Consider the following 17,412-nt stretch of genomic DNA (forward strand, 5'->3'; position numbering starts at 1 on the left):
AAAGCAGAATACATTCCCTGCTTCAGTCTCTGTGCTCCAGGAGAGGACGCCACAGAGCTGGTGCTCAGCTGCCTGCCAACACCATTCAGTACAGTCTCCCCAGCCAAGGGAGTCTGCCATCCTAGCACATCCCAGGATATAAGGGTGGCCCCCAGTTCACTTCAAAGACGTTGTGATCCTCAGAGGCCAAGGGTTTTGTTGGGCAGGTAGTACAGCATGCTCAAGAAATGTTAAGCATGCAAATTAATCTTTGCATGTGTAGGGGTCTATACTGAACAATTGTTTTTATTAAAGAATTCTTATAGAATCATCTTTTTTTCAGTGTGATGATTATTTCAATACAAGAGAATACATAAAAAAAAACATGTTTTTCATCATTGCAATTACTACTCCAGATATAGCCACACCTCCTGAGTCTAAACTCATACCCCCAGGGCATCATAACAAGGTTGCTATTTAAAGGCAGCCACTGTGGCAATCAGAGGGCTGGGAACTATCAAGCACACCATGCAGCTCACTTCAATTGTAATGATGTTTGTATTAATGCTGTGGTTAACTGGGCTTAGTCCAGCAGCCTGTGAACGTGACCTCGTCAGCTGCAGGCTGTGGGCTGATCCTCAGGTGCCTGGTCTTTCTATGAATGGAGATTTTATTATAGGGGGGATTTTTTCAATTCATGTCTACACAAGTATGGAACAGAACAGCTACACCAGACAACCACGCAAGCTTCAGTGCTCTGGGAGGTCTGTACAGTAGCAAATGGACACTATTTTGTCATCATAAGCTGCTTATTCAGTTAGTGAGTGAAAATAAGTTGTAATAAAAAAAATAAAAAAAAACAAAAACTCTAATTTTGTGTGTTTTTATGTGTTGTTTTTCTGAACAGTATGAATTTCAGGTGGCTGCGCATCGCTCGTGCCATGGAGTTCGCCATCCACGAGATCAACAACAGAACTGATCTTCTGCCGGGAATCACGTTAGGATACCAGATACACGACTCGTGCTCTTCAGTGCCGATGGCAATTAAAGTTGCATTTCAGTTTGCAAACGGCATGGAACCATTTTACAATGATACCGATTCCTGTTCAAAATCTGCAGCCGCCGCTGTTCCTGCTCTCGTGGGAGAGTCTAATTCCAATCCATCAATAAGTATGGCCAGAATGTTGGGTCTTTTTGGAATTCCACAGGTGAGTGCAAGCTAAGCTAAATGGTGCAATATTACATATGTACTAACGGTTGGGATATAATTGAGAACCATATAAAGACCAACAAATGACTGCAACATTTTAATCAGGCTTCTCAATAGCCCTTCCTTTTTCTTTTCTATACTGAATATCAGGTGAGTCATTTCGCAACCTGCGCATGTCTGAGTGATAAGCGTCAGTATCCTGCCTTCTTCAGGACCGTGCCTAGTGACTACCATCAAGCGGCCGCACTAGCAAAAATGGTCAAGCATTTCGGCTGGACATGGATTGGGGCAGTGCGCAGCGATACAGACTATGGAAATTATGGAATGGCGTCGTTTCTAAAGGCTGCGCAAGAGGAGGGCATCTGTGCGGAGTACTCCGAGTCCTACTACAGAACAGATCCACGCAGTAAACTGGAGAGAGTGGCAAACGTCATCCGCAGATCAACAGCCCGGGTAATAGTAGCGTTTGTTCAATCAGGCGAAATGAGGTTACTGTTGGGAGAACTGGCGAGACAGCCGCCGCCTCCCCTTCAGTGGATCGGCAGCGAAGCGTGGATCATAGATCCAGATCTCCTGCGCTTTAACATGTGCGCTGGGGCGATAGGATTTGGCATCCCCCGCTCAGTGATTCCAGGATTTCGTGAGTTTCTTCTGGATCTCTCTCCAGAACAAGCACTGAAATCGCCTCTGCTAATGGAGTTTTGGGAGAGCTCGTTCAGCTGTAGCCTAAAAGGCTCCTCAGAGGGTGCGCGGAAATGTGACGGCAGCGAGGATATGCGCGCGCTGCAGAACCCATATATAGACACGTCGCAGCTGCGCGAGTCTAACATGGTGTACAAAGCTACGTATGCCATAGCGCATGCCATCCACGGTGTTATCTGTAATGACACGCAGTGCGACCAAAGGGCCACATTTGCACCATGGCAGGTATATTTCATGTATATTTATCATGGCTGACTAATTTTATCATGAGAAATAATTCTACATATTAAAAGTGACCGATTAGAATAGAAAATTCAAACATGTTTTCAAATAAACTGAAAGCAAAACAAGCGTTGGAATTGTCGTTTCTCCTGAAAAATATTATTTCAGTATCTGTCATGCCACTGTTTTGACATGCTAATTTTAGTAATGTTAAACATGTCTAAAACGGTGACTGCAATAAAAAAAATCCACAAATACATAATGTCCGGGCTTTTATCAGCTCATTTTCATAGTTTTACAGTTGTGAGTCACCATTAATCACCACAATGGTAGAATGACCAAATAATTATTCACAATGAATCTCTATGTCAATTTTCATCAATAATAAATTATTCTTTTTAGTAATGCATTGAAACTGTTGTTCAGAGTTCACAGTTTGTTTAATACTTATCAAAATTATATGTTCCCCTGCAGATACTCGACCAGCTCAAGAGAGTGAACTTCACTACAAAGAATGGCTATCAGGTCTCGTTTGATTCCAGTGGAGATCCTGTTGCCGTCTACGAGCTCATAAACTGGCAAGTAAATCAAGATGGTAGTTTGGAGTTTGTGACTGTGGGTCACTATGACTCATCCAGACCAAAAGGCCGGGAGTTCAGTATAAGCAGAGCTATCATCTGGATGGAGGGACAGACCGAGGTACTTCTTCTGACCATACACGTTATACATGAAACAAAATTCAAGATAATACAGACAACTAATTGCAATAATCGTTGCCTTAACCTTAATTTTAAATTCAGGAATTCAAAAGTTAAAATGTAAAAGTTTGAAAGGGGATGTAATTATACTTTCACACTGAGTCAAAAAAATTACATTAGTCGTTACATTTTGTAGCTACTATTTCTTAAAATAAATTAACACTACCCAATCAAACGACGACATTTTTAGTATGTTTTGATCATACGTTGAAAACAATTAGATTACACAAACTGTGATTTGTCGAATGAAAGCACTAAATGAACGCTGGCATTAAACAACTCAGAAGTGCCAATGATATAACAAATAATAGACTATAATGATCGGTATCACACAGAGTGTCAATGATGTTGTTCAATTATTTTCATCCAAATACATGCCACACCAATACAGTCTGTACTAATAAACTGGTAGAAATAACACCATAATGGTTATCACAACAATTACCTGTAATAAAAATACAAACCTAAAAATGACCATAACGATAACTTGGAATATATTTAATTTAAGATGATTTGATGATAACTAATGAAACAATTCAATAATAAGAACTTTAACAGAAACCAGCAAACCTATCAAAATAATTTGGTCAGTCTGTAAAATCAGAACTTTTAAGTTGGTCTAGTCGTTCTTGCTGCAGGAGGGTTCTAATATTTAAATGAATTAAGCATAGACCACTTCTGTTTTTAAACACGTCGGGGTCCTGAGGTTCAGAGTATATTACCTCCGTTCTCACTGTAAAGGAAACATGTTACAAAACCCGCTCAGATGATTTTATTTCACTTGAGGTGCCCCGAGTTCTTGCTGAACTGGGTAAAACTGCCTTTAACTATGGTGATCCAGTGATCTGGAATAAGGTACAAGGTACCCTAAAGCTTCACTCGCTCTTATCTCCTAGTTTTTGATTTGTTTTTTTGTTGTTGTTGTTGTTGTTGTTGTTTGTTTGTTTTGTTTGTTTGTTTGTTTGTTTGTTTTGTGTGTGTGTGTGTGTGTGTGTGTGTGTGTGTGTGTGTGTGTGTGTGTGTGTGTGAGTGTTTTATTTCGAATTAAAATAGCTGAATATTTTATTTGTCTATTTATTTTTATCTTCATTTTTCTCTTTTACGTACTATTATTAACTTTCTATAGTTTCCTATTATGGATTTGTTTCTTATATATATTATATAAATTGTTTTTATAGTTGGTTATTTCTTTACATTTCTAAACGTTTTCTTTTATTATTTTATTTTTACTTTGGAATTTTTATTTTACCATTTTATCTATTTTATTGTTTATTTTTGTTTACTCTTCCAGTGGCTCTCAGCTACATTGTAAATGACCCCCCCACACACACACACACACCCCAGTGTAAACCTGAGTTTAAAGAAAGAATGATGATGATGATAATTTATGTGTACTAATATGGAATCATATGCCAAATGCTTTCAAATATCATTCAAGAATAAATTAAATCTATAATCATTTTTTTTTGTTTGTTTCACTATAACTGTTGAGCATATGCATAGTGTTCTCAATTAATCCAAATAAGAAATGTCAACAATGAGTTCAACAGTATCGACCAAGAAAAGCATTCATCTTTGCAAAGAATGGTGACTATGAGACATTGAATAACTTGCAATTGTCTAATCTCTTTCAGGTTCCAAGATCTGTGTGCAGTGAGAGCTGTTCTCCAGGGAACCAGGAAGGCTGTGCAGAAAGGAAAGCCAGTCTGCTGCTATGACTGTATACCATGTGCAGAAGGAGAGATCAGCAACAAGACAGGTTGTGTATCACCTGTGTAGTGAGCAATATGTCTGGAGACACTTGTAGTTTCTTTATAGGAAAGGTTCTGAATATGCTTTTCTAATCTCTCAGACTCTTTGAACTGTGTGCGCTGCCCTCCTGAGTTCTGGCCCAATGCCCAGCGAGACTGCTGCCTCCCCAAGCCTGTGGAGTTCCTGTCCTGGGACGACACTCTGAGCATCATCCTGACAGTGTTCTCCATCACTGGGGCCTTCATAGCTGTATGTGTGACTGCTGTCTTTTACAAACACAGAACTTCTCCAATCGTCCGAGCCAACAACTCAGAGCTGAGCTTCCTGCTGCTCTTCTCACTGACTCTGTGTTTCCTCTGCTCACTTACTTTCATTGGTCAGCCCTCCGAGTGGTCCTGTATGCTCCGCCACACAGCGTTTGGGATCACCTTCGTCCTCTGCATCTCCTGTGTTCTGGGGAAAACAATAGTGGTGTTAATGGCCTTCAGAGCTACACTTCCAGTCAGTAATGCCATGAAATGGTTTGGGCCTCCACAGCAGAGACTCAGTGTTCTTGCTTTCACTCTCATACAGGTCCTTATTTGTGTTCTTTGGTTGACAATATCTCCTCCTCTCCCCTTCAAAAATCTAAATCAATACAAGGAAAGAATAATACTGGAATGTGGATTAGGCTCAAATACGGGATTCTGGGCTGTGCTGGGTTATATAGGATTTCTGGCTCTTTTGTGTTTTATTTTGGCTTTTCTAGCACGGAAGCTGCCTGATAATTTTAATGAAGCCAAGTTCATCACATTCAGCATGCTCATATTCTCTGCAGTTTGGATCACCTTTATCCCAGCTTATATAAACTCTCCTGGAAAGTTCACTGTAGCTGTAGAGATATTTGCTATTCTGGCCTCAAGCTTTGGTTTGATTTTTTGCATTTTTGCTTCCAAGTGTTTCATAATCATGTTTAGGCCAGAGAAGAATACCAAGAAACACCTTATGGGTAAAATCCCCTCCAAGGCATTTTGAGACTCTTGCACAAATTTTACCTGTCACATTATGATTCAGCATATTTCTTTTATGTGCTGATTGATGGTGAGGTTTATATGTGCATGGCAGCTTCACTAATTCAACTTTTCACTTAAATTTCATTTTATGTTTTTAGGTTATGTTTAAGTATGTACAAGTGAAATTTTAAATGTTCTGCTTCCATAATAATAGATAATAATGTAAAATGCCAAAATAGCCTGAATTGTCTTGTTTTTCATCAGGTTTTGCTTATGTTTCTGTATCAAAATGGAGTCCTTATTATCATTTTCAGAATATGACATGCAATTTTAAAGAAGTAATTGGAGGCTTCTCCATAATTGAGACATGGTAGGTAGGACAGTCCTCTTTCCCTCTACTACTCAGCATGGTACTACTTTTTGCAGTGTCTTTAATCTAAGGTAAGCTCAACTGGTTTGTGTCCTACTTGAGTATGTTTAACAATCCAGATATGTTGTATTATTGGCAGTTACAATCAATATGGCTTAGTATAAGGAGGAGAAATACTGAGTACACCCAAACATCATATCCATATATGCTTTTTCAACATTTCTTTCCAAATCCACTGGTGTTAAGAATGAAATACCCCTTCATTTCTGCTTTGGAAGCCATCTGCTCTTTTGGAAAGGCTTTCCACAAGATTTTGGAATATTGCTGTGGGCATTTGTTTCTATTCAGCCACAAGAGTGTTAAGGACGTTGACATGTTGGGTCATAAGGTTTGGCCTGGTGTTCTAATTTATTCCAGATGGTGTCTGATGTGGTTGAAGTCAGAGCTATATGCTTATCAGTAAATTATACTATAACTAGTAGTTATACTAGTCCTCACACTAATGAAAATCAACTGACTTTCAAAAAAGTGTTTGAAAATTAAGTAAACATCTGTAAATAATCTATTGGGCACTTTCCAAATAAACTAAGCCCATAACTAATGGATGGGAACCAGGTACTAACACTAGTGTTAAGCTCATGCTTCCTCCTTCAACTAGTGTTAGAATGAAATTTAATTGTCATGAGAATTATTCAAACCGGACCTCAATACAACTCTTTGTCGGCGTGGATGTAGCGCAGAAGGTAGGCACTTAAGTTAATTGTCTGAATCACGTACAATTCAGACACGCCCCTATTTTACCCAAAGTAAACTTTGTGCTCGAAACTGAATAAAAGTGTACGCAATTGCAGTTTCATCTCCTCCCAGTACACACTGAGCTATGAATACGACCCGTAATTGCTTAGGTGAATACACCAGACACACAAAAATACAAAAGTTATGAGCATCATTGCAACTACTATTCAAGTTATAACCACGCCCCCTAGTCTGAGCTCACACTCACAGGGCATCATATTAACAAGGTGGCTATTTAAATGCTGTCACCCTGACCTTCGGAGAACTGTGGAACTACGGAGCACGACATGCAGCTTATTTTAATTTTAATGATGTTTGTATCAATGCTATGGATAAATGAGCTGAGACCAGCAGTTTGTAAAGCTGATCCCGTCAGCTGCAGACTGTGGACTGAGCCTCAGATGCCTGGTCTTTATATGAAAGGAGATTTTGTGCTTGGGGGGATATTTTCTATTCATTACTACACGAGTTCAGAGGAGAACACCTACACCAGAAAGCCGGTTCTGCCACAGTGCTCTGGGAGGTCTGTCTGTGAGTGTGGTGTTTACTGTGTAAAAAATGTGTGTATATATATATATATATATATATATATATATATATATATATATATATATAATCAAAAGACGAAATCATGTGTTCTTAATTATGATGTCATCTGATGGTGCATGGTAATAGAAAAAATCCTAATTGTGCATTTTATGTCATATTTTTCTAAACAGTGTGATTTTCAGGGAGGTGCTCTTCGCTCGAGCCATGGAGTTCACCATCCACGAGATCAACAACAGAACAGATCTCCTGCCGGGAATCACGTTAGGATACCAGATACACGACTCGTGCGGCGCCGTACAGATGGCAATTAAAGTTGCATTTCAGTTTGCAAACGGCATGGAACCATTTTTCAATGACACTGATTCCTGTTCAAAATCTGCAGCTGCAGTTGTTCCTGCTCTCGTGGGAGAGACTACTTCCACCCCCTCTATTAGTATAGCCAGAATGCTGGGTCTTTTTGGAATTCCACAGGTGATTGTAGGCTGCATTTAACGGTGTAAAATTGTACAAATGTTAAGCAAAAATTGAAAACCTATAAAATGTCCCATAATACGTTTGAATACAACCACACTTCTCAATAACGTTTCTGTCTTCTTTTCTATGCTGAATAACAGGTGAGTCATTTCGCAACCTGCGCATGTCTGAGCGATAAGCGTCAGTATCCTGCCTTTCTCAGGACGGTGCCTAGTGACCACTACCAGGCGGCCGCACTAGCAAAAATAGTCAAGCATTTCGGCTGGACATGGATTGGGGCAGTGCGCAGCGACTCAGACTATGGAAATAATGGAATGACGTCGTTTTTAAAGGCTGCGCAAGAGGAGGGCATCTGTGTGGAGTACTCCGAGTCCTACTACAGAACACAACCGCGCAGTAAACTGGAAAGAGTGGCAAACGTCATCCGCAGATCAACAGCCCGGGTAATAGTAGCGTTTGTTCAATCAGGAGACATGAAGTTTCTTTTGGAGGAACTGACAAGACAGCCGCCGCCTCCCCTTCAGTGGATCGGCAGCGAAGGGTGGATCATACAACCGGAGTTTCTGCGCTTCAACATGTGCGCTGGGGCGATAGGATTTAGCATCCCCCGCTCGGAGATTCCAGGTCTTCGTGAGTTTCTTCTGGATCTCTCTCCAGAACAAGCACTGAAATCGCCTCTGCTAACGGAGTTTTGGGAGAGCTCGTTCAGCTGTAGCCTAAAAGGCTCCTCAGAGGGCGCGCGGGAATGTGACGGCAGCGAGGATATTCGCGCGCTGCAGAACCCATATACAGATACTTCGCAGCTGCGCGAGACTAACCTGGTGTACAAAGCTACGTATGCCATAGCGCATGCCATCCACGGTGTTATCTGTAATGACACGCAGTGCGACAAGAGCGCTAAATTCACACCATGGCAGGTATGAAAGTACTACAGTCAAAAACAGCCACTAGATTGCTCTGTAATTTAAATACACGTGAATTCATTGTAAGAGTTACATATTGATAAATGCATGCTAATTAGGCTATTTGTGCAATTCTACCATTTTGATTTTAGTGTTTTAGTACAGTTAGAAATAAAGAAACAAATTCCACTTACTGTATACGTCCCAGAGTTAGTCTTTCTTTTTTAGACATATGTCTAGCATGGGCAGCGCCAGAAGTTTTCTTTTGCCGGTGCTATAGGTTAGCATGATTGTTTACGTAGTACCCGCTCCCGCTCCACGACAGTTACAATGCAATGCTGTGTTAAACACAAGGCGAAATATTCAGCTCATGGGATTCAGATGTAAGTTTCACGAGTCAGCCTACGTAAACACACCTCTGAATAGCAGCAAGCAACACACACAGGTCTGTGCACATTTCAGCCTCAGTTATGGAGATAACAAACTCATGCTGCCAGTTACCAACACCTTGCCTAATTAATCAACAGAATTCCGTTCAGAATTCGTGCCTCATTTCATTTTCATAGCAGGCAATAGAGGAAAAACACGCGAATGCATCGAGTTCACAATAAGCAACATCAAATGTCTCCTGTCAAGCATATATATATTATATATATATATATATATATATATATATATATATATATATATATTATGGCAAGCCAAACAGGAAATATTTAATGAACATTGATATATATGGAATGAACTTTGATATATATATATATATATATATATATATATATATATACATTGAACATTGATATGTATATGGATTGAACGTTGATATATACTGATATATCACTGTTGAAGGGTTGAGGATGGCCAAGAAAAACTGTACATCAATAAATGGGCATTAACAAACTCCAGGTGGAGCTTAAAGGAAGGGAATTCTGATAAAGTGACCAGTATCTATACACCGTGATCCTGTGGACAGAGTGACCTGAGAGTGATATATGATGTGAAGACATCACATCAAGATGGGTGGAGTTTCAATATATACATAATTGACATGGTGCAGAAGAAGAGTCAGATGAGGCCATAATTTATGTTTGAAAAATGCACTTTTATTGAGAGCAAGGGAAAACAGTGCCACTTGAAAAGTAACTAAAAATTGAGGTAGGTCACTCCTGGCCCTACTCTTTCTTTCACACTGTAACTGAAGAACAACAACAAGCAACAATGTAAACAGTCTGTTTGGGGGGGGGGGTGCAAGGCTACAACACACACAACCCCAAAAGTCCCTCTCTGTCTAAACAAAACATTTTATGAATTATATTATTCATTATTTCATCTCAATGTTCGATCGATGTACATCAAGGTTCATTCAATATATATCAATGTTCACTCCATATATATATATCAAAGTTCATTGTATATATATATATCAAAGTTCATTCCATATATCTCAATGTTCATTGTATATAAATCAATGTTCGTTCCATATATATCAATGTTCATTAAATATGTCCTGTTTGGCTTGCCATAATGTGTGTGTATGTGTATATATATATATATATATATATATATATATATATATATATATATATATATATATATATATATACATTCATTTTTTTTTCCTATTTTTGAGCCGCTTGTCTGGCTTCATGTCTCCATTGCAAATTTGCCCACCTTATTTTCACTGTTGAACCCGTTGCTGGTAAAAGCAGGCTCCAAATGAAACCCGTGTTCCTGTTTGTTTTGTTTTTTTTTGTTTTGTTTTGTATCTTTATTTGACCACAAGCATAGTGCTGAGTCACTGGGCACGCTGTATTCTAGCCATGGATATTGATCCAACCAGCTTTTGTTAAAATTTTTTCTGCTGATTCCCAAACAGCCGTGGGGGTATAATTTTATTTATTTGTTTGTTTGTTTATTTGTTTGTTTGAAGGACTGGTCCATTGTGCACTCGCTAATGCTAAATTACCATGAAAAGTACTCTGTCTAACAGGATGTGGAAGTAAGGTCAAAAGTCCAGTGTATGCTGCGCCCATTGGCTGTAGCAGGTCACCTGTGTTGGCTATATGTTTATTAGTTTAAAATAATCTATTTGTTTTTATTAGTGTTTGTATTTATTTTTAAAATGACAAATTATGTTACACAATAAAATCAAAATAAACCACAGAAATGTCTTGGGGTTGCTATCGCTTTTCCAGAGGGTACCTACAGCACCCCCTATCCCTTCCCTGAAGCAGCCTGTGATCCCTACAACAAGTAATTTAAAAAGACCATCCTGTGTTTTTTCCTCCTTAATGATATTTTATGCTTCTGTTTCACCAGTGATAAATATATTTAGACAAAAATTATTATAAGAACTATGTTTACAACAGTTTTTTTTTTTTTAGTTTTTAATTTTTAAACATTCACCAATATTTAAATATTGAACAGTTCAGAAAAGAATAATTGAATGCATTTTTCTAATTACGATTGAAAAACGAGTTTCTCTTAAACAAAATACCATCTGTAAAGCCACTGCTCTGACACGCTAATTTTTCTTCCACCACATAAAAAATTGTAAACTCACTAAAATCACTAAAATAAACATTCAAAAACATATTATAGGTTTTTACTGGTTTGTGCAGGAATGGGAAAAAAAAAAAGATAAATATGCAGAAATTCTCTATGATTTACTGTTACTTTCTGCGCATTTCCATGGTAATAAAGTTGTAGGATACCATTTGTCTCCACAATGGTTGATTTGCCCAAATGATCATTTGCAACGAATCACTATGTCAATATTCAACAATAATAAATTATTGGGTTTAGTAAAGCATTGAAACAATTCATCAGAGTTCACAGATCAAAATCACAGTTCTGTTCACAGTTTTTCAAATTATATGTCACTGCAGATACTGGACCAGCTCAAGAGAGTGAACTTCACTACAAAGAATGGTTTTCAGGTCTCGTTTGATTCCAATGGAGATCCTGTGGCCGTCTACGAGCTCATAAACTGGCAGTATAAGAAGGATGGTGGTTTGGATTTTGTGACTGTGGGTCACTATGACTCATCCAGACCAAGAGGGCCAAGAGTTCAGTATGAGCAGAGCTATCAGCTGGATGGGGGTACAGACTGAGGTACTTCCAGTACTATCTGACCACACACTGTAAACCAAGAACAGAACTATCTGTTGCATTAATTGTTGCATAAACTTGCTGTAAAAAATCATTTTGTATTAAGTTCTTCATTTAGAAAAAAATAATAGTACCACCATTTCAAAGGACTAACCTGTTAATAATCAGTTTGTGATGAAAATAATTAAGTTACATTTACATGCTGTGCTTTGCTTGGCAAACAACTCCACTACCAGATCACTCACTTAAAAGAATTCTACACTGCCACTTATACAAGAAACAATAGACTTCACAATAATATATATTGCTTTTTAAAATATGCCACAGCCAAATTATTAGTGTTATAGCAGTATTACAGACTGCACTGGTAAACAGCATTACAAAACAAAATAGTGGTTATGACAAAAAATGCTTGTAAGGAACTCAAAACCCAAACATTAGCCTGACCATGGTTTAACTTCAAGTTAACTTTATTTGATGACAACAGATGAAAAATGTGGAAACTAAGAGCTTATTTATCAGAAACTAGCATGCTTTCTGCCATGCTTTCTGCCTTTTCATATGACATCAGATATGAAATATATTCAGATGTCAAGTGTCAATTATTAATCATGAATAGTCCTTTTGATTTAAAATTACAAAAAGGCTTGTATTATATTAAAAGTTACCAATTTCCCTCAAATAAATACAAAAATAAACACATTCAATCTTGATTTTAGTATAATTATTAAATATGTTATGTTTTTGTAACTCAATCCAGTTAAGAAAAAATTCACATTGAACAACATTGAACAACATTGAACAACATTGAAATTAACAGTATTGACCAAGAAAAACATTTATGTTTGCATTAAATTGTTACTATGTGATGTTTTTTGATAAACTTTGAACGATTTGCATTTGTCTAATATCTTCCAGGTGCCAAGATCTGTGTGCAGTGAGAGCTGTCCTCCAGGAACCAGGAAGGCTGTGCAGAAAGGAAAGCCAGTCTGCTGCTATGACTGTATACCATGTGCAGAAGGAGAGATCAGTAACAAGACAGGTTGTGTATCACTCACAGTGCTGGGGACAGCCCTAATTTATTATTATTATTTTCATTCCCTTTCGGTTCTTTCTAAAATACGGTATAAAATATGTTTTTCTAATCTCTCAGACTCTTTGACCTGTGTTCACTGCCCTCCTGAGTTCTGGCCCAACACCCAGCGAGACAGCTGTCTCCTCAAGTCTATGGAGTTTCTGTCCTGGGACGACACGCTGAGCATCATCCTGACAGCATTCTCTATTGCTGGGGCCTTAATAGCTGTATGTGTGGCTGCTATTTTCTACAAACACAGAACTTCTCCCATCGTTAGAGCCAACAACTCAGAGCTGAGCTTCCTGCTGCTCTTCTCACTGACTCTGTGTTTCCTCTGCTCACTTACTTTCATTGGTCAGCCCTCTGAGTGGTCCTGTTTGCTACGCCACACAGCGTTTGGGATCACCTTCGTCCTCTGCATCTCCTGCATTCTGGGGAAAACAATAGTAGTGTTAATGGCCTTCAGAGCTACACTTCCAGGCAGTAATGCCATGAAATGGTTTGGTCCTCCACAGCAGAGACTCAGTGTTCTAATCTTCACTCTCATACAGGTTCTAATTTGTGTTGTTTGGTTGACAATTTCTCCTCCTCTCCCCTTCAAAAATCTAAATCAATACAAGGAAAGGATAATACTGGAATGTGGATTAGGTTCAGCTGTAGGTTTCTGGGCTGTGCTGGGTTATATAGGATTTCTGGCTCTTTTGTGTTTTATTTTGGCTTTTCTAGCACGGAAGCTGCCTGATAACTTTAATGAAGCCAAGTTCATCACATTCAGCATGCTCATATTCTGTGCAGTGTGGGTTACCTTTATCCCAGCTTATGTCAGCTCTCCTGGAAAGTTCACTGTAGCTGTAGAGATATTTGCTATTCTGGCCTCAAGCTTTGGTTTGATTACTTGTAATTTTGCTCCCAAATGTTTCATAATCATGTTTAGGCCAGAGCAGAATACCAAGAAACACCTTATGAGTAAAGGACCCTCCAAAGCTCTTTGAGACTCTTGCATAAATTTTACGTTGCTGTATGATTTAGCCCATCGTATAAATTGTGCTGATTTTGGGTTAGGTTTGTATGTAAATAGCTGCTTCACTGATATACCTTTTCAATTAAACTGTACTCAACTAAACCTGACTCCTATCCGTTCCTGTGTACTAATGATGCCTTGGACCGGTTGACTGGCTCTACATGTTTCAGTTTGCTGGACCTGTAGAGTAGCTACTAGCAGGTGTCAGTTGTTTCAGACACTAGACAAAAATAGTTTACACTGGCCTCCCATCTATGGCATTTCATAATAATGGCCTTTCTGAAATGATAAATTCTGAAAACATGGTATAGAAGGTTCCACCTGGTAACTGCGAAAGAGCGGGGCTAGGAGTGTCATGCTTCAATTTTCAGTTGCTTTTCTTTCATCAGTAATTACGGTCTAAAACTCAGAATACAGCCTAGCTCAAACCTGCTGAAGCCTGATATATCAATACCTCCTAGAGAATACTAGCCCCTGCTCTACAGAATAGGAGTGCCTACTGAAGTACAGGCATAAGGGAGGTTGTCATAAAATATATTTTTACTTTTTAGAAGATAATATAATAAATTCTTAAAATGAAACAAAACCAAGCATGCACTGACACCACATTGTCCCAAGCTTTGTACAAGAGCAGTGACACTGCTCTTCATCAGTCACACCAAACAAAGTCTTTGAAATGATCAGGAGCCTGTTGCCCTCTCCTGGAGGGCTCCTGGCCTGATGTTTGGCTTTTGGCCTGTCCGCTACAGCCATCAGGAGCCTGTTGCCTTCTCCTGGAGGGCTCCTGGACTGATGTTTGGCTTTTGGCCTGTCCACTACAGCCATCAGGATGCTCTAGTCCCCCTGGTCACAGAGGGGAGTTGATGGGATTCCAAAGCTGCTGGGGTTTTGAGAGAGCCCTCATAATCCCTGTGAGCAAGGAGGGTTTAACTGCTTGGCAGGCAAGCTTTTGTCTGGTCCTGGGTGGCCTTATTCTGGAGGGTCCAAGGGACAAGGGCACCCTTCCCAATCTTCCATGTATGGAGCCAGATGATCTGAGTACAGCACCATGTGGAACCAGGTTTCAATGCATACCTGATACATGAGACAGGGCCACATCCAGTCTCTTACATGCTTAGGGGTACATTCTTTCCAGCAGCAAAAATTGAGCACCCAGCCCTTTTCTCCTGGCTGGAATTCTCAACTCTCAACTCCCACAGGTCGTAGTTCCACTTATGTCAGCCCTGGGTCTGCCGGGTCCCGGTGATCCCTGAATGACCGATGGACTGCCTCCATTCTCTGCTGCAGGGCCACTAAATGATCTGGAGAATGTTTTGCGAGTGGCGAGAGTCCGGGGGTTAACCGTACAGGAGTTCATGAGGGGCTCTCAGCTCCCACCCCATCATGAGCATTACTGGGGTGAATCGAATGGACACTTGCACAGCTGTCTGACAGGCGAAAAACAACAGAGGGAGGTGCTCATCACAAGTCACATAGTTGCTAGTCCACCAGTAAAGCTAACTTTGAATCCTTCCACCAGTCTGTCACTCTGTAGTGTCCAGGGGAGAGTTCACTCTCCTGAAGACTTATGTCATTTGGGACGGATGAGTGCGACCAGTTTGCAGGGACTGAGGGAGGTGTTTGAGTTCATCATACAAGTCAAACTCTCCCTTAAATATCAAGAATTGCTTATGCAGAGGGAGGTGGCCTTTTTGGGACACAGTGTGGGTTATCAAGAAGTAACTTACCTGGGGCACCATATGCCAGGAACAGAGCCTGTTAGGGTTGATTCGTTACAGGTTTTGCCAGCATTGCTCATCCTCTGCATGCCTTGTCTGACACTTTGAGTGGACTGTGGCCTGCCATCAGGCTTTCGAGAAACTGAAGAGGCATTTTAGTTACACACTGCTGTTCTCAACATGGAAAAACCCTTTAGACTGGACACTGACACCAGCAACCAGGGCCTCAGGCTGGTCTTTAGTCAGCAGCATGAGGGACAGAGTGAGTAATCACCCTCACCGTTTTCCAGACATTGAGCTGCCAGGAGAGAAACTATTGCATCACATGAAAGGAGCTGTTGACAGGAGTGGAGGCAGTCAAGCACCTCTGCCCTTACCTGTAAAGGCAGAAGTTTACCCTGAGGTAGGGCTGGGCGATAAAACGATATAACTTTTCCTCGATAGAGCGATAAGACAGGTTCGATATAATACACTACACTTCCACGTTTTAGCGAAAGCCCTGGTGGCGTTTTCTACTGCAAGGAAAGCGACACTACTCTGCTGTCGCCAGGAGAGGGCGCACTTCCGAATTTTTCGACTTGATTAGAGAGGGAGGGGGCCACGAGTAAAAAAAGGGTCGCCAAATATACTTTAGCAACGGCTGAAACGCGGAGTTATACATTCCCTGTCTGAGTGGATGTTATCGGCGATCTGTTCTCCTGTGACCGAGTGAGAGTGACGAGGTCAGTGGTGTAACTGTACTGTCCTACGGTGAACTTACCTCTTTCCGTGCATCCTAACAACTTTAGCGGTGTTAAATCACGTCTGTAGCGCCGTGTTACAGCGCCAAACCGTCATATTTTAGTATTAGTGCATTCTCGAGCAACGAAAGTGAAAGAAAGAAGTGGGTTAATGTTAGTTACAGCCCTGATTTCAACGAAAGTAAACTGAGGAAGCTGTGAGGCATTGGAGAGCGGGAGAGCGCTGTCTCTCCAGGCTAGCTGTTTTTAGCTGCTGGCTATCTTGAAGCAGCGCTCCAGCACAACACGGTGAATTGATGATACGGTAGATCAAACAAGACACAAAATCACCGCTTTCAGTTTAAACATACCTAAAAGGAGGACTCTGTGACTGGAGTGAGAGATTCACACTGCAGGTAACGCTTTTACACAGCGAACGTCAGATATACTGCGGTTCACCCCTTAAACTATCACGATAGCATAGAGAAACCCAGTCGTCTAGCTGGTGTCTGGATACTGTGATCTGCTCTGACATGGATGTGGTAGGAGTGACAGCAGTGACCTCCCGAACCGAGTTGACGTCGTTGAGAAACTAAAGAGTTTAGCACTGTTGTTGGCCACTTGTTTAGCATTTGTAGCGGGGTAGCCGAGCGCTCGTCACCAGACCGCTAAAAATAATATGTTTTCTTTCTTAAATAATGACTATTACAAAAATTGCAGCTGTGCTTTTCCTGCTGATAAAAACAGCTCAGAAACTTTCTCCCACTCTTCCATGACAGATTAGTGAAATGTTCCACTGTTTGCCGAGTGTTTGTCATGATCGGACCATAAGTGATAGTTTAAAACCACAGTTAACCACCCAGGAGCAAAATTAGCCTTCAAACGTGAAAGAAATCATGATTTGACATTTATCGCGATATGTATCGATATCGAACGATATGAATTTTGTTTATCGTGATAACGTTTTTGGCCATATCGCCCAGCTCTACCCTGAGGACAAATATTTATTTATTTATTTCTTTTTTGCTGAAGCAGCTGCTGAGCTTCAAAGAGTCAGAGGGTC

General features: G+C 40.2%; 1 protein-coding gene and 1 pseudogene across 1 annotated transcript; both read left to right on the top strand.

Moving 5' to 3' along the window:
• The first annotated feature begins 636 nt into the window (after window positions 1-636).
• LOC118818174 lies at window positions 637-5,637 on the top strand (annotated as a pseudogene).
• Window positions 5,638-7,067: 1,430 nt separating this feature from the next.
• On the top strand, window positions 7,068-13,883 carry LOC118818173 (extracellular calcium-sensing receptor-like). Its single transcript, XM_036585355.1, is given in 7 exon segments — window positions 7,068-7,303; window positions 7,500-7,800; window positions 7,944-8,720; window positions 11,594-11,764; window positions 11,766-11,819; window positions 12,735-12,858; window positions 12,970-13,883. Coding segments are annotated over 7 exon segments (2,577 nt in total).
• Window positions 13,884-17,412: the final 3,529 nt, after the last annotated feature.

This window comes from Colossoma macropomum, unplaced genomic scaffold (assembly GCF_904425465.1).
Source record: "Colossoma macropomum unplaced genomic scaffold, Colossoma_macropomum, whole genome shotgun sequence".
NCBI classification, from domain to species: domain Eukaryota; kingdom Metazoa; phylum Chordata; class Actinopteri; order Characiformes; family Serrasalmidae; genus Colossoma; species Colossoma macropomum.